General features: G+C 36.7%; 1 protein-coding gene across 1 annotated transcript; it reads left to right on the top strand.

Annotated features, from left to right (window-relative positions):
• The first annotated feature begins 1,961 nt into the window (after positions 1-1,961).
• LOC121367603 (transcription initiation factor TFIID subunit 3-like) lies at positions 1,962-25,621 on the top strand. Its single transcript, XM_041491876.1, has 10 exons — positions 1,962-2,523; positions 7,971-8,139; positions 9,938-10,183; positions 10,906-11,056; positions 11,591-13,487; positions 16,590-16,712; positions 18,077-18,270; positions 19,294-20,107; positions 22,683-22,783; positions 25,320-25,621. Exons 2-10 carry the CDS (start codon positions 7,974-7,976, stop codon positions 25,453-25,455), a joined length of 3,828 nt encoding a protein of 1,275 aa, XP_041347810.1. The 5' UTR covers positions 1,962-2,523; positions 7,971-7,973; the 3' UTR covers positions 25,456-25,621.
• Positions 25,622-27,258: the final 1,637 nt, after the last annotated feature.

Genomic DNA, 27,258 nt, shown 5'->3' with positions numbered 1-27,258 from the left:
TGACCCTTTTTTTCCCCAGTTCATCTAAAGCATACATCAGTGACAATGTAAAATCATGTAAACTTATATTACTGGTCTGATGGTGACGTTCATTCTATCGATAGCGGAAATGTGATCAACCATTCTGATGCGTTGTGGAATCTTAACAGTGTTAACTATTTAGAAGAGACCATCCATTTCAATTTTCGTAGTGTAGCGCCCTATTATTCTTGCTTCATTCGTTAGGCCTAATCTCAGTAACGTTATATATATACTCTTCAAAAAAAGAAACGCAAAAGGGTACAAATGGGTTATAACTCCGATTTTATGTTTCCTACCGGTTCATGCTTTGTGAATATAAGGTCATTGCATGTCCCAAACACATTCCCACGGTTACATTCGATAAAACGCAGCTACTGTACAATAAAGTTCCAAAATGTGAATATTCGCAAAAACGCAGCCACGTGCAAACCATGTCACCACTGCACGTGCGTTGTCTGCACGTGCAACATGAACACCGACAGTATAAAAGTGCAGGGTGTTCGCTTGCCTGGCCTCTGTATCTGGCCTCTGTATCTGGCCGACAGTTGACAATCCAGGACATGCCACGTCTCAGTGAACCGCAGAGAAACAATGCCATCGGCCGACTAGACGCAGGCGAATCCAAAACGGCCGTTGCCAGGGCATTCCATGTGTCCCCAAGCACCATCTCCAGACTGTGGGACCGTTACCAGCAACATGGATCAACACGTGACCTCCCTAGATCCGGTCGACCACGGGTCACTACCCCCGGGCAGGACCGCTACATCCGGGTACGCCACCTTCGGGAACGATTGACTACTGCCACCTCCACAGCCGCAGCAATACCAAGTTTGCGCAGGATATCCGACCAGACCGTACGGAACCGCCTACGTGAGGTAGGAATTCGTGCCAGACGTCCAGTTCGAGGTGTCATCTTAACACCACAACACCGTCGACTCCGACTGTAGTGGTGCCAGATTCATCGACAATGGCCTCAACTGCGATGGAGACAGGTGTGGTTCAGTGACGAGTCCCGATTTCTACTCCGACGTCATGATGGAAGATGTCGCGTGTATAGGCGTCGTGGTGAACGTTAAACGGCAAACTGCGTGCAGGAAGTGGACAGATTCGGCGGGGGTAGTGTTATGGTGTGGGCAGCCATTTCACACACTGGCAGAACTGACCTGGTCCACGTGCAGGGCAACCTGAATGCACAGGGCTACATTGACCAGATCCTCCGGCCACACATCGTTCCAGTTATGGCCAACGCCAACGCAGTGTTCCAACATGACAACGCCAGGCCTCACACAGCACGTCTCACAACGGCTTTCCTACAGAACAACAACATTAATGTCCTTCCTTGGCCATCGATATCACCGGATTTGAACCCAATTGTGCATCTATGGGACGAGTTGGACCGACGCCTCCGACAGCGACAACCACAGCCCCAGACCCTGCCCGAGCTGGCAGCAGCCTTGCAGGCCGAGTGGGCCACCATCCCCCGGGACGTCATCCGTACTCTGGTTGCTTCAATGGGCAGGCGGTGCCAGGCAGTTGTCAACACACGCGGAGGCCACACCCGGTATTGACTCCAGATGAACTTGACCTTGGTGGTGTGTCCTATCACTTACTCACAATGGACTAGAGTGAATTGTGAACAATCCTGCAACATTTGGTAATTATCGGACTCACCATTCAATAATTAAATCAATTCTCCAAATGTTATGACAATGTGGTTTTGCGTTTCTTCTTCTTTTGAGAGTATATATATATATATATATATATATATATATATATATATATATATATGTATATATATGTGCTATAGTGGTGTCGTTAAAGAAAACAAACTTCTTGTGTCAACAGATATTTTGACATCTGAGGTGAATATACATAGAACATAATGGTTGTTTAACATGTAGTTTAAAGTTCGATAACTCCATAAGGACGAGAGGAAAAAAAATTGACCTAAATTGACATGTCAAATGTAAAATCTGCATAATATTAATAGAATTGTTCAGTTATTTACATGGACATTTATGTTGTTAACATTTTCTGCAGTGTGCGGTTGTTTTAAGCTTGCACGTTGCCCTGTTGTATTTGTTAATGTGAAAAGTCTTGCAATTGCAAAATGTGGCCGCCATCCTCTGTTGATTACGTTCTGGAAAGGATATCCATTATCACGAAAAAAGCCATGTTTTCTGCGGTGTACATAATATCCTGTTATGTCACGCTTTGTTACAACTTAAACTGATTACTGCATTTTGGGATCTTATTTGTGTTTTCATCAGATTTACCTAAACGTTTCACATAAGTGTAGAGCCGATAATGTTCCAAATATTTACAAATGGCCATGACCCAATTAATGAAGAGTGACCAGTGGACTACTACAAAATCAGCAATGTGGATTAATTTTAAAAGACCAATTTCTACGGGGGAGTTTACCAATGTTAGACTTACATCTCAGTGAGAACAGAAAGTGAAGATGCAAAGACAAACAGTGTAACCCATTTATATGTGAAGGTAAATTTTAAATATTGAGACATGTTTGTATTAAATTGTTTCCTCGAAGCTGCAATCTCAGTATTAAAATTTTAACCATTTAGATTCAGAATAGATTATTTGGATTCATTTTTGTATTGTCGAGTACCATTATTTGATATTCTTGGGCTTCACTCATTTGCTAATCTTCATAAATCATTATAAAACTCAGAAAGGCAGCACTATTACTGTCTTTCCTTTTGAAAATACTGTTAAATAGCTCTCCTGATATTATCTAACAATTCCAGGTAAAAATCTTCAAATAAGGAAAGCCTAATTACACACACTTTAAAGAATAAGCATTATAACAGCACATACATAAGTAAAATGATGAAAGACGATTGTAAAAACTTAAATTTAAATCTTCAATCTTAAGTACACATATATTTTTATTAGTTAACCATGGATTTAGAATGGTAACAGGTTGTTTCACCCTTATTACTAGTTAACCCAAGTGGTTTTGCACCCATGTTGGGTAGTTTTGCCCTCTTTATTTTGTTATTAAAAACATTTATTCATTGATTTATCCCATATTCATTCATTTTTAAATTTCACACATTGCAGCCAATAATGGGTTATAGCTAAAACGGAACCGTGCCAAAACGGCACCAAGCGAAAACGGAAACCAAATTGGACAAAACGGAACCTGCGTTGGCTAAAACGGCACCGAAATTTATGGCTAAAATGGCACCATAATTGAATTTTATTTTGAAGAATAGTAAATAAAACAAAAAACAACAGTAAAACAACTTAACTCAAATGAAAAGTTATTAAATAAATAATTTATTAAAAGAAAAATAAATGTTTTTGTGTCACTTCTGATAGTTGCACAAACAATCTTCAGGTCAGGTAAATTTATTTACGTGCTTCCATCAGAGAACTGTTCAAGCACGCTCCGATTGGGACAAGAGCCAGACGCCAATCTTGCTGAGGAGAGCTCTTGTGAACTTTTATTCAAAGTCAAAGTACGTACAAAGAGTGAAGTGTACCAATGTACAAAAAAAAAATCAAAAGGAATTCAGACATAGAGGGGGCAGGGGAGGGGAAATGGGGTAGTAATGCATTTGGCGCTCTTAATTTACGTATTTACATGGAAAGACTTCCGAATTCACCCCCCCCAACCCCTATTCATCGCTCTGAACCCTAACCCTAATCCTGAAATTAAAAATAAGATAAGTTATATATATTTATATATGGTTCCGTTTTCGCCAACAAAAATGGTTCCGTTTTCGCCAAAGAAAATGGTTCCGTTTTGGCATGGTTCCGTTTTAACCTGTACCCCCAATAACAAGGCTTCAACCTACAACACAGGTTGGTCTAATGCACGGAATGAAAGTTTATGCTAAAATCGTGATCCTTTTACTGTAATTATTTTTTATGCTTATTATTGTTCAGTGCGTGTTTATATATATATACGGTTGAAACAATTGGTCCAAACTGGTTTAAGGGCGAAAGGTCAACTCTCCCAAAAAACAACTCGCCCCCAACGCGGTTTGTCAACTCGCCCCACACTGTTTAGTCAACTCATATCATTACCATTTTCTTAATTAATATACCAATATTTTAAGCAATAATGTGCATTAAATATTGTTAAATATGCACACTAGTAGGAGTCCAAAAGCCTTGCCTGATCATTCCTTTAAGGAAATAAGGGACAAACTAAAAGATAGGCTTGACAGTTCATTGTATTAGATTATTATTTATCCAATATTTTTAATTTAAGATCTTCCCAATATAAAAACATTTAATAAGTGGTTGTAATAGCGAAGTTTCACTAATAATTAATATTAATAAATAAAATGACACCAAAGTTGTAGACGTCCATTTCTAATTCTGTCACAATTATTTACGGACAGTAAAGTTTGGGGCAAGTTGGTAGGGGGCGAGTTGGCCAGCATTCATCTAAATACTGATAATACTGCTTTGGGGCAGGTACATACTTTTTTTCTTTTTTTTAATTATTAATGTGTGTGGCTAATACAACTTTTAAAGATCATACTGCAAAAAAGACATGGAGATTGATTTTGACTGAATTTAAACAATATTAACAGTTGGCATTTGTTTTGACAGTCGAACCAGTGAAGCTAGTCATTTGTGTTAATCTGTATTTATAATTAATTTTCTTCACCTGTTATGTAGAGAACTTCAAGAATGACAAGGTGTTGAGATAACATAACATTGTAAATTTACGTACTTTTCGTGAACAAAACCACAATTCATGGACTATTCATTTTGTTCGTCCATAATGCATTTCTCTTACATTTGTGTTTTCTTGTTCATCACATGATTCCTTTCTAATAACAGTGGCACACATCTGGTTGTGGTGGCATTTGATTTTGTTTTCATTTTTGAAAATATTGGTTAAAAATATGTGTCTTGAAGTAATTATTACAACGATACGCTGGGACACATTTTTCACGGTAATATTTTGCTCACAATAATTTCATGATTTACAGTGTTGTTTGTTTTTTCCATGTGACTTGCCATTCCTTAGTGTTCTTTAATCCACGAACATGCCTCTGAAAATGGCGAGAGGGATCGTTTCATTCGCGCGTTGCTCGCGTAAATCTAAGTTTGCGTAACCTATTTTTTGTTTGCACAAAATTTGAAGCACCATTTACTTGAATATATGACTGGTTATGCAAAAAGGAAATGGGTTACCTGGATTTATTTATGCGTAACAAATAAATGGGTCACACAGATTTTAAATTCTCAGATGCCTGAATAATCTAGATCATATAGAAATAAAACTTTTTGAAACAATTCAGGCACAATAATCATAGACTGGCCCAAGAGCCCATTTCACACATCTGTAATTAGCCATGTTTGTTTCTGCATAATTACATACATGTAGCAAAGATGTTAATTGCTGGGAGGCAATGAATTAGGTCTTTAAAATTTATTTGAATTTTATTTTATTATGTCAGGGCTAGCTCTGCCACTCACCAAATTCACCAATTTTGCGATTTTAAAAACAGTTGGCGAATTTTATTTTAATTTGGATTCTTTTTTTTTTATAATAATTGATTTTTTGTTGGAAAATAGCCATAGATTTTGCATTTTTGAGATAATTTAGCAAAATATTTTGAGCACCCAGAGCAAGCCCTGTGTGTGTATTATGTATATAGTATAATTATCATACCAAGTGTTAGCTTTAAAAACTAGGGCAATAGTGAGAATCCCATAAACAGTGTTTTATATATTCACGTCGAGTGTGTGTACACGTAGAGTGTTAACACACTCACTGTACAGGGATAGACTTGTTGTATGCTATTACTGTTAATCCAGATTTTAAATTTAACCTGGATTCCATTAATATTGGTCAATTAGTGTTTGTATTATGTAATTTAACCTACAAAAAAAATACATAATTAATACATATATTATATGCATCAGAAAGTGTGTTCATGTGTGTTTGTGTATGTGTGTGTGTGAGTGTGTACCTGTTTTTTGTGTGTCTGTTTGTGTGACTATTTTCATTCTTAAATCATTTTGTTGGATGAAACTTCATGTTCTATTTGCACTGGTCATTAATGACGCCATCCAGGGGCCATGGTGTTAATTGGGTATTTGCCACAAGCCCTTTATAATTAGCATCACTATTTGCATCATGCTAGTACCTGTGGAGGATTTGGGGTTAATTGGTCATTATTATTGAATTACATCAAACATCAGTTAGCAAAATAATAATTTAAAAACTTTGTGCAGCAACCAGGGAAAACATGTTTTGGTTAATTTGAAGGTACATTTTATATGCTAATATTATCTTAAATTATACATGTAAAATGTAAGTACGTACATGTACATGCTTATATATACTATGTATGTGTGTGTGTGTGTGTGTGTGTATACAGGGCACAATATTTCACGCGAACCGCCATTCTGTTCGCGTGTCGGTTACGCAAAATTTAATTTATGCGAACCGCAAATCGGTTACGTCGTGACCTGTCAGAAATTAAAACTCACAAACTTCACGATTACAGGAAATTTATTCATGCAGACATACTACTAGTATTCCGGCAAATGTTTTAGACTGATTTTTAGTACTTGATGCGCGGCAAACCAGTAGACAACGGTATATTACAACTGTTGTAACTTGCGACCGAAGGCTCAGTATAGAGTCGAGCCAAAAGTTTTAAAGAAATGTGCACGGACCGCTAAGGCGCCTAAATTATCTGCTGCTATTCTATCTCTAATCATGCACCAATAAGTAGCCTGTTTTATAGTTCAGAGGAACTGGACATTTGTTGTTTGGGCTTTTGGTGGGGGTTTTTAAATCTGCTGTATACTAAATTTTACATATTATCAGTGACAAATAGTGGCCTTTATTTGTTATTTATATAAAAAAAAAAAATTAGTCTAATCATGCACCAGTGAGTGACCGAGTGTTTTGCATTATATTTCAGAGGAACCAGGGAATGGACATTTTTCCTCCAAATGTATCTATTTTGTTTCAGTACTGGGCTAATAGTGTTAACTTCAGCAAGCTGCACAGAGGTTCTAGAATACGGTGGCCCGATGCCCAAGGACAGTGGTTTTTAGATTCGAGCAACTAAAAATTATTTTTTGCGATCTCGATGGCAATTGGTGAATAATAATAATAATAATAATAATAAATAATAATAATAATAATAACAACAATAATAATAATAAATCTACAACACTACGATCGTACGACAACAAAAGAAACACCTACAAGTCACTTCTTTCGATTTGCAAGCATTAAAGAAACTGTTTTATAAAACGTTTTCTTTTGTATTTTGTTTTAACTTTATGTTTGAGCTAAAAAATATGTATTTAAAATATAATTTCAACGTAACTTTGAGGTAACCGATCAGGTAATCCACAATTGGTTACCTAGGTAAAAACCACGTGAACCGACTTCCGGTTACCTCAGATTTCGAAATATTGTCCCCTATATATATATATATATATATATATATGCATGTATATGTGCATGTATATGTGTATACATTAATGTGTACACAAATTTGTAAGAACATATATTTGCAGGAATTCAGTGAATATATGAAATCTATTATCAGTATTAAGTAATAAAAATGTTTAACACAGTCTCAATTTAATGGCTAGAGAAATTTGATTATGGCCATTAACAATTTGTTGTAACTGACCCTGATGGCCACAATATTTTAAAATTTTTAGAAGTGAAAATACAGATATTACAGATATATTTTGTTTTGTTATATTGCATGGCACAATGGTTCTTTTCACATGATGGTTTTGCAAATTTAAATTCACATGGACTGTGAGTCAGTTACTTGGTGAACCATTACATTCTAAAATTAAAAGTTACAAACTTCAGGGTTATCATCATCAGAATTTTATTTACTATAATTATGCAAATATACTTCATATTGTCCCCTGCATTGTTTTATAACATATATGATTTATTTTTACGTGTTTTACAGACAATGGATCGAGACTACTGCCGAGCCATATTACGGGTGTGCGTTGCTCAGCTGTGTCAAAATCTTGGCTGGCACAACACTCAGTCGACGCCACTCGAATTGCTCACCAACGTCTTAGAGCGATATCTTCTTGAACTCGGCAAAGTCTCTCATCGCTACAGTCAACAGTGTATGATATCATGACAGTTACCATTTTAACAATGTTTATATTTATAATGATTTGTTTTTAAACCATTGGCAAAGCATGTTTTATGGATTGTGATTTATATTCCATATATCCATCCATCTATCGATCCATCCATCCATCCATCCATCCATCCATCCATTGATCCAATGATCAATCCATTTATCCAACTAGCCAACCAACCAACCAACCAACCAAAGATGATGGCAGTCACTTTTCACACCCTTGTTTTGTTTTGGCTTTATACACAATAAATATAACATATATCTTACAATAATTTCACTTGAAATCCATATAATTTCATAAATGGTACAATTTTTTAATTACAAGATTTTTTTCAAACACATCCAGGTGCATTAGTAATGTTCAAACAAGAAAAATTCAATAGCAATTTTGCATTGGAATTTTTCCTGCATTTTGCAAATGGAAATGTCATGTACCCAGTTTATTGTTATTGTAAGGAGATGTAAAGTGGAATACTGACGTCATTCAAATTCAGAATTAACTGTATTATTACAATGCTTTGTCACATTAAAATAAAAACTGATCTACTAATTTTGACCCCTGTCAAAATTCTATAACGAGCAAACAATGCTGTTTATAGGTTTATGCTGTAGTATGTTTTTATTTTTCATAATTCTGGACAAAATATTATGTATAAATTTTAAAATATGAAAAACATAAAGAATACCTTTTGTCAAATATATCCTGTCAAAAAATTACTGTTGGATATGTTATATTTATTGTGTACAAAATGAGGGTGCAAAAAGTGACTGTCATCAACCTTAACTATCTGTCTGTCTGCTTTCATACATGTATATATACTCATGCCTACCTACCTACTATGATGTTGATGAGGGATGTGATATTCAATTGTAAATGTCCATAATTGATTGTCACATAAAATGTTAGCTGTCATTCTTCCTATAGTTTAGTTGATAGAATTAACATAATTATGCTGGGTTTGTGGTTTGCTTTCATGTGTGCATAAATCAAACAGATACTGAATAGCTATAAAAGGTAAAATTAACAACTTGTAACGTCTTTCCTGCTGAACACGACAATATGTGCAGAGTCCTAATAATTAAAATCCTTTTTAAGTGCATATAATTGTAACCAATTGTATAATTGTAATTAGATCAGTTGGTGCATACCAATTAAAATAGATGCCCGAACTTAATTCCAAATGATTGCAAACACTACTACCTACCTACATATATAGCAGGGTTTCTGCCAGAGGGTAAAATTAAGTGTCATAACATCTTAAAAATTAATGGATAAAATTTTACAATTTTTTAAAGATTATAATGAGAGAACAGTGGTTTCAGATTTGTCAAAGTGCATGAAATGCTGCATTCAATTTCAAAAGATTTCAGACCCACAACCAACTAGTAGGGGCACTTATGATCTGTTTTGTTTTTATTACATACACTCAAATTGTTTTCTGGCAGAAAGCCTACATAGAGTGCTTTGTGGTAAATAAATTTAAAAAACCAAAAAAAACCCCAACTGATTATATAATTGAAATTTAATCGGTTGGTGCATACCGAATATAACTTATGATCGGACATGTAATTCCAACTGATTCCCAACACTGCTACATACAGACAGACAGACAGATGGACGGACGGACGGACAGACAGACAGACGGACGGACGGACACACACACACACACAGTCACATGCACGCACGCACACACACACATATCACACAGTGCACGTAATAGTAATGAAAAATGAACTCTAAAATGATTTAATCAATTCTCTGACTTTTATTTTTTCAGTTGGACGGACTGAACCAAATCTAGATGACCTTGCTCTGACATTCCGCCATGTTGGAATCCAGCTGGGAGAGCTGGAGGATTATATTCGCCATATTGAGCCGGTGGCCTTCTCACAAGACATCATCGCTTTTCCTGCTCCCAAGCAGAACAACTTGCAGTTCCCGAACCCACGAAGTCGAGAAATCCAGCAGCATCGAGAAGACCATGTTAACGGTCATCTGCCGTACATGTACCCTGGACTTGAAGGTCAGTGGCGATGACTTCATGCCCATGTTTTATAAGTGCAGTGAAGACATTAGACAAATGATAGCTGGAGACTGATACTTGTAATGTAAATTTAGCAGTTTATTTATTTTATTTTTTTATTCTCATCCCCTAACCCAAACCAGGCCTCTGAGAATTGAAAATCTGCGTGACCCATTTATCGGTTACACAGAAATAAATCCAGGTAACATATTGCCTTTTTACATAACCTGTTATATCCAAGTAAATGGTGATCCAAATAGTTTTGTGCGAACTAAAGATAGGTTATGCAATCGTTATCGCAATTTTCAGAGACCTGCCGAACCCTAACCCTAATTAATGACATATTATTTGCTTTGAATATGAATATGCTTTTCTAGTCATTCTTTCATTCTACGATATGTAGTAGCTCATTTTTACTGTTTTTGGGGTGTTATATATGTGAAATTATTATAAAGGTAAATTTCCATTTGATTTACTCTAAATATAAGGACGATCAAAATCATGTTGAATAAATAGACTGATATCTTAAGCAAGAATTGTTATGCGAAAAAGGCTTTATTAGCTATTTACATTACAGTGGATGAAAAGTCAACCGTTTCCATAATACTAATAACAATTTTTTTTTTTTACAAATTAGCCTTCAATAGTCGACCGGTACAGTCGATAGAGACTTACAGTTTTGTACAATGTACAATAAAACTACTATGTATTGTTTTAAACAGAAGAGGTTGAAGAAGAAAAACCTGTGGCTTCACTTCCTCTTCCCACAATCCCCTCCGAAACGATGACGTCCCCTACTACAATCAGTCCTTCAGGCGCAGACAAACGCTCGTGGTCAGGTTCTGGGGAAGGATCACACACAAAGAGGTCACGGTAGGACAACATACTGAACATTATTTACCATTCTGATTCACTCTGCATATAACACAAAATGTGATTGGCTAATCAAATTGATTTGTGGCAGTAAAACCAGCATAACCTGACGGAAATTTGGGGGATTCACCAAGAGTTTATTTATATATTCATACGTTACTTCTCACTTTTAAAATACCAATGTTGAATCTTTTTCTGAAGCAAAATGCATACTCCTCTAAATTTTATGACATAAATGCTGTTTATAAACATTTATGTGAATGCGGAACGCAGAAGTAAGTAAGGTAAAAATTAAAAGTTTGTTTTATACATGATCAGTATATATTGTAAGGATAATCAACATTTCACACAAGCAAGCAGTTACATGTACCTAGTAAGACATATTGTCGCTAAAATACTAATTGATAAACTGTTAAAACAATAAACAAGCTGGATAGAATAAACTAATGAATTTAATTTGTTTAATTATGTAGCTACATAAATCTCTGTATGAAGTATTCAATACAATGACATCTCTCTATTTATTTTTCACAGACTGTCAGCTTCAGCTTTGCCCGAGGAGGCGGGACCGTCCCAGTACGAGATGATGAGTGTGGTGATGACTCAGAACGGCGTCCTGACCCCCACGAGGCAGGGCAAGCTGCCCGACGCCCGCACGCCGCCCCCAGGCTTCAGGCAGGCCATTCAGTTCTACAAGGAGAACCGCAAAGATGACGACAAAAGTGATAAAAAGACGGACAAGCAAGAGAGAGGAGTTGATAAAGAGAAACACGACAGTCTCGATACGCCGGAGAAACAGCTGGATAGGTTAGGCAGACAGCCCAAGTCGGACAGAACTGTAGAGCGAGGTGACAGACACATCAAAGAAGAAAAGTCCGACCATTTTTCCGAAAGGAGCGATACGTTAAAGGAGAACATAAAACGAGAGAAATCGTTTGAAGAAGAGTTCTTGAATGATGATGACGCTGCCAGTGGTAGGAACGTTCATCCCAAGAAGCAGATGTTGACGAAGCACTTAAAGAAAGTGGCCGCTGCAGCGGAGCATGCAAAAAAACAGGGTTCACCAAAATCGGGGAAATTCTACAAATCAGGAAAATCTAAATCTCCTAGGGCGTTGGGTGGAGTAGGAAAAGTGAAAAGCAAAGTGAAAGATAAAGTGAAGAGTAATGTTGCCGATGACCGAGAAAGCTGGTTGAAGGATTTCTTCCCTTCAAAACCAGAGGAGTCGAAAGACAAAGCTTTGCCTTCTGTGACTCCGTTATCGACAGCGCCTGTTTCTTCGGCAAACTCTGTGATCTCTCCAAACAGGCAGTCACTGTCTGGAGGAATCACAGCCTCACAGATGAAAGAAACCCTCAAGGAGAGCAAGAAGGTGAAACAGTTCGAAAAGGGAAGCAAGAGCGTCCCAAAGACTAAAATAATTGTGGTGCATCCAAAGACTCCTGTTTCGGAACTTTCAAAGATCTCTGTAGGTTTAGATGAAGATTCAACAAATTCTTGTGATTCTCCAGAAAGACTTGTTATAGCAGAAGGAGATGTCAGAATCAAAGAATCGCAGAAGTCCAGAAAGGCTCGGTTAGCCGGGATTGATGAAAGCATTGATTCGGTGATTCGTAATTCGGCAGCTTTAGCAGACGAAGAGTTGAAAAGTTTCTCTGAAGTCAAAGAACAAGATTTGGAAATTACTGGAAAACAACAAGATGTAGTCAAGAAAAAGGAAAAGATAAAGCCAAAACATTTGGAGAAAATAAAGAAAAAGGATAAAATTGTTCCGAGTGTAAAAAGTTACAGTAGTTCTGATTCTATATTTGCTAGTATTGACTCTGTCATCAGACAGTCCTCCGAGGAAACTGACATTACAGAGCCTCCAACCGTTGCCAAGATCGATACTCCATTAATTGTTGAACCGGAAGTGGTCCCAGAACGAGAACAGGCTAGTTCTGTTGCTAGTTCTGTCCTTAGTTCTGTCTCTCACTTGTTACCTCCAGTTCCACTAAAAACACCAAAGCGATCCCCTGGTAGACCTCGTAAGAAGCCGCGAGGCAAAGCTGCAGCAAAAGCCAAAGATGACATCACAAAAAACATTTTAAAAGCTCAAATAGAGAAGAAACCTTCAGAAGACCACGAGGTTGAGGTGAAGCCAACACTGCCAGACAAGATGGTCTCACCGGAGATTTCTGTGTATGATTTCCCCGAGAGTCCCGGTCCTCCCGAGACAAAGAAAGCTCGAATTCTGTCTCCCAAGTCCTCCACTTCAGTTATCAGTCCTCTAGCCGAGCCTGTGGTCACCCCAGTTACCTCGGTTACCATCGTGCCACCGGCAGCTGTGTTAAATAACGGAGGCTCCAGTTCTCATACAGGGACCGAGAAAGAGAAGAAGATTAAGAAAGACAAAGATAAGAAGGAGAAAAAGGACAAAGACAGATCTAAGGTATGTATTAAGTGTGTAATTTTGAAATATTATTTTTGAGTTTCATATATCTTCTCTCTGCTGGACACACATCAGGGCTAGCCCTGGGTCAGCAGAATATTTTGCCAAATTATTTACTAAACATAAAAAATGTCACAAAACCAGTTATATTCAATCAAAGTATCAATTATTTAATGAAATTATTTCGCCAAATTAAAATAAAATTTGCCAAATTTGGCGAGTGGCAGAGCTAGCCCTGCACATTTTTACTAAAATAGTAACATTGAAGAGACATGAAGTTGTTCAAAATGTCCGATTAACCATAATTGAATTGAACCTTTCTTTGGTTATTCTTGAATGACATCCTGGACCAAGTTCTTCTGTAACACTATGATACACCACTATAGTCCTTCCCACAGGGAATAGCTTTGTTCATACTGTGCAATATTTATTTCAAGTTATTTACTTTTAAGCCCATTGTGTTTTAAATTGCTCATAAAAATAGTATTGTTTTGTTATTTTTAAAACACTTTTACTGTAAAATTTCTTCTTACGTCAATCCACACTGAAATTATTTACAAATACCAGGGTTCGATCTTAACGGTAGTCCGGTAGTCTGAGACTACCTGAAAATTAACAGGACTACCTGAACCTGCAAACACATAGTCCGTCGGACCACCTAGAATTTTAAAATTTATTTAGCACAAATGAAACGTTTTGTGGATCTATGCTAACCTATTTCAAACAGCAGAAACGGAGGCTTGTTCAGAAAACAATTGTATCTCAATTAACTTGACTGGTCCCCATCATATCACATTTATTTACAGTACGCAATGCCATTTTGATTTTAACTGTTACAGCATCCTGACTAAACTGAGCATGTGCAAGTTATACATTTTGTAGTCGATGCAGACTTCTGTCAAAATACAATCATCTTGAATTTGGAACATTCCGGGATTCCTCGAACATTTTCATAGAATGGTAGTTTAATTTACCAACGTCACATCGGAATGAAAGAACTACAAAGTTGACCATTCTCAGCAAAAGATAATAATGCATTGATCAGCAATTGTCGCACATTTTCATAAAACGGTACATGCATCACTGAAGTTAAATTTTGGCGAGGCACTCTGGGAGTGTATGTGTGATGGGGGGAAGGAGGGCACTGACGGATCAGGTACAAACTATATCAGATTTTGGTTACAATGGCAAACATTAATGTGATAAAAAAACGGTACATGCATCACTGAAGTTAAATTTTGGCGAGGCACTTTGGGAGTGTATGTGTGATGGGGGGAAGGAGGGCACTGACGGATCAGGTACAAACTCTATATCAGATTTTGGTTACAATGGCAAATATTAATGTGATAAAAAAAACGGTACATGCATCACTGAAGTTAAATTTTGGCGAGGCACTTTGGGAGTGTATGTGTGATGGGGGGGAAGGAGGGCACTGACGGATCAGGTACAAACTCTATATCAGATTTTGGTTACAATGGCAAATATTAATGTGATAATAAAAAAAAGGTTCACAAGTTTTTATTAAGGCAATACAAGCTATAATATTGTAAAAAAAAAATTTAAACTATTTTGTCTGTTGTCAGTTATTCACTGTGTTGCAATTTTCATAACCCAACTGGAGTAGGTAGTTGTCAGAATGTTTTAGTTTGGTATGCCGTAACGGTAAGTAATTTACAGGGCCAGTATGTGGGGGGGGGGGGCTTGTAAAGATTTTATATCCAATATATATATATACAGGTGCAGATCTAGGTGTGTAAAAAAAGTGAGACATCTGATTGCTGAGAAGAAACGTCCCTAATAATATCAAGGCAACTGAGCAATGTACTAATCATTTTAGTTTAATTCTCAATCTGTGCTTGGACTGATATATATTAGAAATTATTATCCATCAATCATTCAATCAATTTTATATTGTCAACACTGTTTTATTTCTTGACATGCCATCTGATATATCTATATATGATATATCTGTATCTATATATTATATTACATAATATAAAGGTATTTTTAAATATAAATCACCTTATATTTAACAGGTCAAGCAACATAATTTGATATAATACCAGTGTCAGTTCCAGCCTGAGTATTGATTTGATGTGTTTTAGTATGAATTGATATATTATAATTATTAATAGTATATACAGAACATGCATGATGTTTTACCCAGTACTAAATTATCAAAATAACAATCCATAGCATTATTTTAACCTAAATTATTACAAAATATGGACCACCTGAAACTTCAATGTACTATCTGAAATGAAAGCCAGGTAGTCCTGTTAACACTAAAAAAATGGTGAAGATCTAACCCTGAATACATTTTTGTAGGAGGATTGGACAGACTATAGTTTATTGACATTTCAGATATCCATGTTATTCTTATTTTTATTTATATCAGATTATTATCCAAATGCTGCCCTTCAGGCAATTTATCTTGTTTTCACTGCCAAAATCAATGGATTTTGTCTCCATCTGTCTGTGTGCATATGTCCATCTGTGACTTTTTTTCCACAATGTCTCATTTTTCATTTTCAACAGTGTTATGGCCTTTGTATTTCAAGATTAAAAAACACTTTGGTCTGATAGGGGATATATGAAGAGTTCAGGCGCAAAACGCGATATAAACCATTTTCTTTCTTTTTTTAGTTAAAGCCATTATTGTATGTCAGTAAGGGCTAATTGTAGGCCTGCTGATTTGCCGCAAAACGTGATTGATCCTTATGAAATTGTATTGGGTAAATCCCATTTTTTTATTATCAAAACACAATATATGCCAATTAAAAAAGTCATTTTTACTAAAAATTAAAAATAGATATATTGCGTTTTGTGCTTAAACTCTTCATATATTCTTTACCAATACTCTCAGAATGCTTGTTAAATTAACAATGCACCATCATGTTAATTAAGGGTTATGCTGTCAATATTTACATCAAATCAAAGACAGCCTTCATAAGTTCCTTCATCATCGATTGTTGAATAAATTGCTGAAATGTCTACTATGACTTTTCATTCCTAAAGAAAGTATGTTACTTGTGTAACTGAAGTTTTAACAACAAACTGAGCAGTTAGTCACACTTATATGCATTTGGATTATTTTTTTAGGATAAAGAACACAGAAAAGAGAAGAAGGAAAAGAGACGCGACAAAGAAAAGAAGAAGAAAAACAAAGATAAAGACCGGGAACGATCTAAAGATAAGGATCGATTAAAAGATGACAAATTTAAGGTTTGTATTCTCCATGCTCATTAATTTACCATCACCTTTCGGTAATATCAATGGCACTTTAACTGCAATCAAATGAATAAATATGGATGTATTTCTGGATGTTTTAAGGATATATTCTGCAGCCATATGGATACGACAAAAAGCAATATCAATTTGATAAATAGAGATTATTATACAAGCTTGTGTGTAGTACTGATTTTACAAAACGAATTTCGGGATTCTTGTATTATCCGCATGAGAGCGAGGGTAATACATGAATCCTGACACAAGTTTTGTAAAATCAGTACGACTCATTCGAGAGTGTAATAATTTCTTTATTATTCATCTTATTGTTATTATTTTTTAAAGAATATTGTCAAAACATTAAACATCACTAGAAGGAGACGACAAAATGATGTTATTTCTGACATTTCGGTAAACAGCGTCATCTAAGATGGGGAAGCCACGCCATGTTATGTTGTCGCTTCATAAAATTACATCATTGATTGGTTACGTGATTACTTGTTATTACACGTGTGCATTGTATGGTTTTTATTAACTCTGATATGTTGAACCATGTGGACAATAAATGTTGTTGCAGGAAAAAGAGATTGTGACTTTCTAATTGAAGTCAGAAACTGGATTTAATTGATGCAACATTTGTCAGTATAAGTAACAGGAGGTTTTCAGTTCAAAATAAAATTTATAATTCTATTAACTGTCACATCACTGAATGCTGCTTAGGGGTTAAAGTATAGTGTAGTAGTACCCAACTGCTAAAAAAGAAATTGTGTTCCAAGGATATATATTTCTACTTTTGATTGACATACAACAATTGCAGTCTGATTTTGTGAAATTGAGTCCATGAATCAGATCAATATTTTATAAGCATAACATGATTAAAGGTCGAATTTACAAAGCCTGTTTATGTCTTACACACGTGTAACTACATGCATTTACAGTACTTATACACCTGTTTATGTCTTACACACATGTAACTACATGCATTTACAGTGCTTATACACCTGTTTATGTCTTACACACGTGTAACTACATGCATTTACAGTGCTTATATACCTGCATTTATGAAAAAAAAGGCTCCATAAAGTTGGCCCAATATGTTTTATAGGATTGCTAAATTACTGAATACCACCACATTGTTACTAATGTGTTCAAATGTGGTACAATATTAGTTCGCAACCTTCTGGATTATCGTTTTGTTGTATGACTTAAGTGGTTTATCCTTACATTGTGAATATTTTCATATACTTACCATTCATGACACCCAATAGCCGATGTGTATTTTTGTGCTGGGGTGATGTTAAACATTCATTCATTCATTCATTCATTCATTCCTTACGGTATGTTTTAATTTGTTATTACAGGACACTTTCGAAGCTATTCCAGGTTTTATTCCAAAGATTAAGTTAAACATCAAACTTGGCAGTGCACCAAGTTCTAGTGTGGCCGTTTCGGTTTCAGAAAATAAGATGATGTCGCCACAACATGAGGTCTCAGTGGCAGGAAGTAGCGCGTCGTCTTCATTAATCAAGCCATCGCGGCCGGAAATACCCAAACTGTAAGCCTCTTGTTGCATTGTAGTTTATTCTCTTCTTACATCCAGTTAAAGAAAAGAAATATAGATGCATAATGATACATTTTGCAAGGGACAATTTGTTTTTAATTTTAGGTAACCTAGGTTGATTCAATATTATCTTACCTATGCAACTGATTGTTTAGTTACATGAATTATATTTGTGGTACATATACACATCGGGCCCATATTTTTAAAGCTATCTTAGAGCAACGAAAAAATGGTAAAACTTTAGTAAGCTATGACGCCAATATGGCACGTGCTGTAGTGATGTCATAACCTACAATGGTTTTATGATTTCATAACACTAAAATATTATTAAAAAATCCCTAGCCAGATATCTAAAATTGTTCTTTAAGTGTATCAATAAAATGTATTCAAAAACTGATCACTTAGCCCTCTCCTAAAGGTTTCCATCTTTAAGTGTATCAATAAAATGTATTCAAAAGGCGATCACTTAGCCCTCTCCTAAAGGTTTCCATCTTGAAGTGTATCAATAAAATGTATTCAAAAGGCGATCACTTAGCCCTCTCCTAAAGGTTTCCATCTTGAAGTGTATCAATAAAATGTATTCAAAAGGCGATCACTTAGCCTCTCCTAAAGGTTTCCATCTTCAAGTGTATCAATAAAATGTATTCAAAAGGCGATCACTTAGCCCTCTCCTAAAGGTTTCCAAGTGAGAATGGAGTGGAGTGGAAGTGATCTTTTGTCTTGGCAAAGACTTAATGGTTATAAAATGGTGACTACATGGTAAACATTTCCTAAGTAAATATTTGTCTCAATAGTGCCTTTAATTAGAAGTGAAGTCTTGGCATTATCTTTGGTTCACATGCACTATCGGTCTTACATCATTGACATTTAAGTCGTAGTTGCACTTTTGGAAGTTCATGTTCAATCCATGGTAGAAAAAAAAGAGTTAACTAAATGTTTTATTATTTTAAAATATAATCCATATTGGCATTTGTTTTGTTGTGAATGTGTTTAAAGCAATCACCTCTGTTGTTTCAGAGTTATCAAGCCAATACGATGCGAGTCTCTAGATATACGATCCCCAGAGCCAGCTACATCACCTGCCAAGTCTCCGATTAAAATGAAATCACCAGCACGGGCAAGATCACCCGTCAAAACTAGGTCACCAGCCCAATCCCCATCCCCACCCTCATTGAAATTAATCACCCCTGTGAGGTCACCTTCACCTCCCCATCTTGATGCTCAAATATCACCTCCTTCATCAAAAATGGACTCACCCGAGAGATCTCCAAGTCCACCACCTCGGTCACCCACTCCTGAATCATCTCCCATCCACAAATCACCTACTCCATCACCCAAACCCCCTACCCCTCCTACTCCCCGGTCACCCACCCCTGAATCTGTTCATTCACCTTCACCCTCGCCCCCACCATCACCCCCTCATCACAGTCCCACTCCTTCTCCACCCCCTCGTACCCCAACCCCACCTCCGCCCCCACGGACACCCACTCCCCCTCCACGAACCCCAACCACTCCCCCTAGAACCCCCAGCCCTACCCCTAGAACTTCACCTCCACCTAGAACTCCATCACCATGCTCACCATCATCATCTCCAGTGCACCACCGGTCTCCATCGCAGTCGCCGTCAAACAGTAAGTCCACACCCTCCCCTACGAAGTCATCACGCTCCTCTCCTAAAAGTTCTCCCGTAATGGCATCGCCACCAACCCCCCGAGAGGCGGCCAGGAGGGCAGCAGAGAAGGTGTTGGCTTCCCGATCGCCAGCCACGTCGAAAGGTTCGCCGGGAGACCTGTCTCGAGCCGTTATTGTGGAGACTGTTGGAACGTTTGTGGTAAAGATGTTTGTTTAGTTGGAAACACACACATAGTCATTGTCTGTTTTAATTTTTGTGTCCAGTTTTGTCTGTAAAACAGAATATGTCCTTCATAAGGATAATGCTTAATAATCAAATAATGTAATAGGTGTCTATTACATTCCGTAAAATGAATTTGTCCTTCGAAAAAGATAATGCTTATTAATCAGATTTTAAGATTATTCTATCTTACATTCCACTGGTGTAGGAAGTGGGGGGCACTTTTCAGATATTTTGCTTTATATTTACTTTATAATGATGTAAAAGTGTGTAAATATAGTGTGCCCATCCCCCCACATTTTGGCACCTTCCTACGTCACTGAATTCTGCAAGATTTAATTTATTTTTTGTCTGGTAATGCCTAATAATTAAATCACAGAATACATTCTCTCTTACATTCTGTAACATAGAATTTGGTGAATAATCCAAAATATTATTAAACACGATTTAATGGCTCCTACATTCATAATTATCTAATTGTTTGTGTTGATTATTTGTAATTTATTTTCCAAAAGTAACAACAGTCATTGAAACTGTGTTTAAATTTTCATGACCATGTGTAATACATATGCAAAAGTTACATTCATTTGGAAATAGCCACCTTCACTCGCATCAAAACACAGGGTTTTGAAAAATATTAAATATTAAAAGTATGTTTCATATAAGTTATAATTGTGTGTATGGTTTGTAGGTTGTATCGGTGCCCACATTGTGAAGTTGGGCTCTGTAAAAGTAAATGGTTTTTTTACTACTAAGTTATGAAAATATAATTTTATCCTATTCTTAATCTTTCAAGAATTCAAAAGCAGCTTTTATAGGACCATTTGTGATAAAGTTGGAAATTACTTTCACTATTTGGTTGAATACTTTAAAAACGTGAAAACCACCCATCAGCAACTTTAAAATACTGGTTACAATTTTAATTGTTGGATGGGTTTTTTTAAATTAAAAAAAAGTACATCCACAAACACAGATCTATACATACATTCATTCATTCATTCATATATACATACTCATGAACACAACTACATGACATACATATGCCCGGATGTAAAATAATACAGGAGTAACAAATGTATATTTGACATACATGTTGATTCAGTTGACTGCCAGTCGAAATAGTTTTATAGGATATTAAACGAGCTTCCATTTCGTATCATGTTTATGTCCTAAGTGAAATAATTTACAATTGTCATGAGCTTTAGCGAGTGACAGTGAAAATTGTTTCACAAAGGACATAAACAGAATATGAAATGGTAGGGACTTTAGTATCCTATTTATTTATCATAATCGATTTTAATTTTTTCACTGAATTTGTTTGAATGACGTTCCGGTACGTTCATAGTGCGCCAGTTGTATGACATCATCATATGACATTGAGGTGTTGCGTCTCACTTTACCGTCTAGTGGGATGTAATTCTTTGATACGAACCATTAACTCAGTTGTATGACATCATCGTATGACGTCGAGGTGTTGCGTCTCACTTTACCGTCTAGTGGGATGTAATTCTTTGATACGAACCATTAACTCAGTTGTATGACGTCGAGATGTTGCGTCTCACTTTACCGTCTAGTGGGATGTAATTCTTTGATACGAACCATTAACTCAATTGTATGACGTCGAGGTGTTGCGTCTCACTTTACCGTCTAGTGGGATGTAATTCTTTGATACGAACCATTAACTCAACTGTATGACATCATCGTATGACGTCGAGGTGTTGCGTCTCACTTTACAGTCTAGTGGGATGTAATTCTTTGATACGAACCATTAACTCAACTGTATGACATCATCGTATGACGTCGAGGTGTTGCGTCTCACTTTACCGTCTAGTGGGATGTAATTCTTTGATACGAACCATTAACTCAACTGTATGACATCATCGTATGACGTCGAGGTGTTGCGTCTCACTTTACCGTCTAGTGGGATGTAATTCTTTGATACGAACCATTAACTCAATTGTATGACATCATCGTATGACGTCGAGGTGTTGCGTCTCACTTTACCGTCTAGTGGGATGTAATTCTTTGATACGAACCATTAACTCAATTGTATGACATCATCGTATGATGTCGAGGTGTTGCGTCTCACTTTACCGTCTAGTGGGATGTAATTCTTTGATACGAACCATTAACTCAGTCGGTTGAGTGCTTGCTTGAGGTGCTTGCATCACAGGGTCAGACCACCTCGGTGGATCGATTCAACTGACTGGGGTTTTCTTGTTCCATCTAGTGCACCACAACTGGTCAAAGGCCGTGGTATGTGTTTTCCTGTCTGTGAGAAAGTGTATATAAAAGATATCTTGCTTCATTAGGAAAAATTATGACTACGAGGCAGAATTACCAAATGTTTGACATCCAATAGCTGATGAATAATTAATCAATGTGCTCTAGTGGTGTTGTTAAACAAAACATTTTATTTTTATTTATTTTTTTAATATATATGAACCAGAATATTTTTAACTATATGGGTAATAAAAAATACTATTTTACTGCTTTTGTTGAAGAGTTACTTAAGAACGAGCTCTGTGTAACTAGTAGTCCCCGTGTTTTACAGGATGCGTCAGGACAGCAGATCTGGATTTGTCCCGCATGCAAGATGCCGGATGACGGCAGTCCGATGATCGGCTGTGATGGCTGTGATGACTGGTATCACTGGTACGATGTTAACATTCTGTTCTTGCACTTTCTTCATCTTCTTCTTGTCTCTATTCTCTATTGTCTCTATTCTCTGGAGTCTCTATTCTCTCTATTGTCTCTGTTGATGTTCTAGGTGGGAAGTAGTTCAGTGATACTGTGAGAGAACAAACACTTGTCTCAGATGTGAGGGTCGCATGATCGATCACACATGATGGACTTTGGTTTTGGTTGGGTTTTTTGCCCTATCTGAACCAGTGTCCCATGACTGATACATCAAAAACTGTTGTGTGTATACATATATATATATGATATATGAGAGAGAGAGAGAGAGAGAGAGAGAGAGAGAGAGAGAGAGAGAGAGAGAGACAGACAGAGACAGACAGAGACAGACAGACCGAGAGAGCAGTGGGGGAGGGAGGGATTTAGGGGGAGAGAAAGAGCGAGATACACAGAGAGGGAGAGACAGAGAGAGAGAGTGCACGTGTGTGTGTGTATGTGCGCGCATGTGTGTATGCACCAGTCAGATTTTTGGTTGTAATTAGGATATAAGAAGAAAAAATAACATTCACCTGGAAATTAATTAAGCACCATCTAGGTTTGACCATATGACTTATATTTCGCAAGCAATTATGAATGATTCATGAATACAAAACACTGAACTTAATGTTTTGTGTATGCAGAGGATATTGAAAAGATTACAGCAAATGACACTGTCGTTACATCAATATTTAACGTGTTTTAAGGGGAAAGTAAAAAAAACGTAAATTTAAATGGAAATGTATGGTAATGAACTATGTGCTTCTCATAAGTAATTTATTCATGTCATCTGGGTAAAGGATATTGGCTGCAATTCAATTCAGGTGTATACATTGAACTGATTTTGTATAAGTGGATGTATTCTAGTACAGTGATAGGCAATGAATGACCCGGAAATTGTATACAAAAGTGAGGGTTGGATGTGTACATTAGTGTTCACTTGGGGGAATCACCACATTTCTTTTAAAACAAAATCATGCAAAAAAAATTAAAAGGAATTTTGTGCTAATTAAGTTTATTGTTGTGATTAACATAACTAAAAACGTATTTACGAATTAGTTTTAAAAACATAAATAAAGAATGGTGTTGCATTTCTTGTAGGCCTGTAAAGTCATAATGTGTGTATTTATTACTTTTAAAAATTAATTTAATAATGAATAATTAAATTTCCATTACATTCATTACAATATAATGTCATCCCATTGGTCCAGCTGTAGCAACTGTAGTTTGTTAATTTATCGATGAATGTAAAAATTACGTGGTCAGGGAAAGTCATACCTGATGACGTCATTTTATATTGGTAATTTGTCTTACTGAGTATTATTGTTTTAAACAAAACAAAAAAATTATTCAAAATAAAGATGAACTTTCGGTGTTATTATTAGCAAGTATGATTCAGATTTAATTTTTAAGTATTGTCTGATACTAGTATTTCTTTTACATTCATCTGGGTATTAATTTTTTTTTTTTATTTGCAACCGTATGTGAGAATGGCTTCGCCGATTCACACAGTTTGCGGATGATTTCTTTTGTTCACACTATAAAAGAATGTAAAAGAACAGACAATCCTTAAATGTGATAGTACAATTATGAGATCGATAAAACAACAAATCTCAACCTTTGGCACAATCATTTGATATATTTTTTATTTGTAAAACATCATCTATCTCATGACAGTTCCATAATTAACATTAAAAATAAGAAGTAATTATTATTATTAATTTTTTAAAGTATGTTGTAAAAAATGTGTGCATCATGTTAACTATTGTACACCATGTTTAATTTTTAATTAATTTCATAAAGTATACTAAATAATAGCCACTACTGTCAAATACTAGGCACGGGCGTAAGAATGTGCCAAAAAGTGTGAGGGGGAGGGGGGGCACACACACACACACACACACACACACACACACACACACACACACACACACACATATATATATATATATATAATTCAGCCAACTGGAGCAAAAAGAAAACATTTCCTGGACTAGTTTATGTTAAACAAAATGACCACATCGGGAACTAGTCAAATAGTTTGTAAACGCCAGCATCTCTCACTGTCGCTGAATGCAGGGCAGGTTTTAGTGTTTAACAATAGGGCAGGACGTAGCCCAGTGGTAAAGAGGTCACTTGATGCGCGGTCGGTCTGGGATCGATCCCCATCAGTGGGCCCATTGGGCTATTTCTTGCTCCAGCCAGTGCACCACGACTAGTACATCAAAGGCTGTGGTATGTGCTATCCTGTCTATGGGATGGTGCATATAAAAGATCCCTTACTGCTAATCGAAAAGAGTAGCCCATGATGTGGTTACAGTGGGTTTCCTCCCTCAATATCTGTGTGGTCCTTAACCATATGTCCGACGTCACATAACCGTAAATAAAATGTGTTGAGTGTGTCGTTAAACAAAACATTTCCTTCCTTCTTTAACAATATAACTGGATAATGAAGTTTGATACTTCCAGACCATGTGGAAACAAGTCAATCGGTGTAACAGTATGTTTTTCATTCCAGGCCATGTGTGAACATAACAGAGGAGCCCCCAAAAGAACAGGATTGGTTCTGTCCCCGATGTGCAGCCAAGAGTAAAGCTAAAGGGGTCAAAGGTCGAGGCAGGGGGAAAGGTCGGGGCCGAAAGAAGAAAGTTTAACCACATGTGTTTTGAAAAGGCAGCATAAAATGACATTGTAGTGTTTGTGTATCACAGAGACATTGTAATGTGGACATTACTCAGCTCAATTGTTATTTGTTTTTGTATATGTACTATATCTTTTGTATCTGTTCTCGTGTGAATAAACTCATTGTATAAATAGTAATACCCTGTTTGCAGTTTTGTGCTGGGGTGGTGTTTGAAACTTTAATTTTAGGTTAAAGGGTTGATTGTCGTCAAAGCGCAGGGTGTGGGGTCCACATCCCACGACTGGAATATCAAAGGCTGTGGTATTTACTCTCGTCTATGAGTAAGTGCATATAAAAGATTCCTTGCCAATTTATCAGGAAGAGTAGGTCATGTAGTGGCAGCAGGTTTCTTCTCTTTTTCCCGGTCAACCAAATGTCAAAATTACTGTTAAGATACCAAATAGTATTATAAAACGTGCTGTGGTACTGTTGAATATTCCGTTCTTTTCCTTAACCAAAGATAGGTACCATACCAATCTCTTGTAATTGTCCGTGCTATTCATACCAATCTCTTGTGGTTAGCTGTGCTATTTATACCAATCTCTTGTGGTTATCCGTGCTATTCATACCAATCTCTTGTAATTGTCCGTGCTATTCATACCAATCTCTTGTAATTGTCCGTGCTATTCATACCAATCTCTTGTGGTTAGCTGTGCTATTTATACCAATCTCTTGTGGTTATCCATGCTATTCATACCAATCTCTTGTAATTGTCCGTGCTATTCATACCAATCTCTTGTGGTTATCCATGCTATTCATACCAATCTCTTGTGGTTATCCGTGTTATTTATACCAATCTCGTGGTTATCCCTGCTATTCATGCCTATCTCTTGTGGTTATCCGTGCTATTCATACCAATCTCTTGTGGTTATCCGTGTTATTTATACCAATCTCGTGGTTATCCGTGCTATTCATGCCTATCTCTTGTGGTTATCCGTGCAATTCATACCAATCTCTTGTGGTTATCCGTGCAATTCATACCAATCTTTTGATGTTATCCGTGCTATTCATACCAATCTCTTGTGGTTATCCGTGCAATTCATACCAATCTCTTGTGGTTATCCATGCAATTCATGCCAATCTCTTGTAGTTATCCGTGCTATTCATGCCTATCACTTGTGGTTATCGGTGCTATTCATACCAATCTCATAATTATCCGTGCAATTCATACCAATCTCGTGATTATCTGTGCAATTCATACCAATCTCTTGTGGTTATCCGTGCTATTCATACCAATCTCTTGTGGTTATCCGTGCTATTCATATCAATCTCTTGTGGCCATTAATGTTATTCACAATCAGCTTTTTTCAGCGATTTTAGTTTAGCCATTTTTGATCATTTTGAAAATGGCTTGGTGTAGAGCGCTCACCTGGTGCACTTTCATGACAGTCGATCGTCCTCAAAAGACCGGTCTCCCTACCACATCCCATCGCAACCAGTGCCCGAGAGAGGGAATACCTTTTATCATGCCCCTATACCACTAAGGTTTCTGGTTGTCCATCCCGGGCCTGGCCTGGCTCTGAATAGCCAGTGGTCTGGTCCAAGACCGAATATGTGCCCCAGAACAGAATCTGATACTTTTGTTGTACGTACTGTCCTGTGTATGAGAAGGAGATTGCTTGCTTTTTGGTATGAGTAGCCAATGGCATCGGCAGCTTTCTAGATCAAATGTCAAAATAATAACCTTATGGACACCAAATAAATGACCAGAATTTCAAGTCTTGTGGCATCATTAAACAACTTAAAATGCTCCAAAGCTGTTAAGATATATTTG

Source organism: Gigantopelta aegis, chromosome 3 (assembly GCF_016097555.1).
Source record: "Gigantopelta aegis isolate Gae_Host chromosome 3, Gae_host_genome, whole genome shotgun sequence".
Classification (NCBI taxonomy): domain Eukaryota; kingdom Metazoa; phylum Mollusca; class Gastropoda; order Neomphalida; family Peltospiridae; genus Gigantopelta; species Gigantopelta aegis.
Note: the sequence above shows the minus strand (reverse complement) of the source record. Positions and strands in the feature narration are given on the sequence as shown.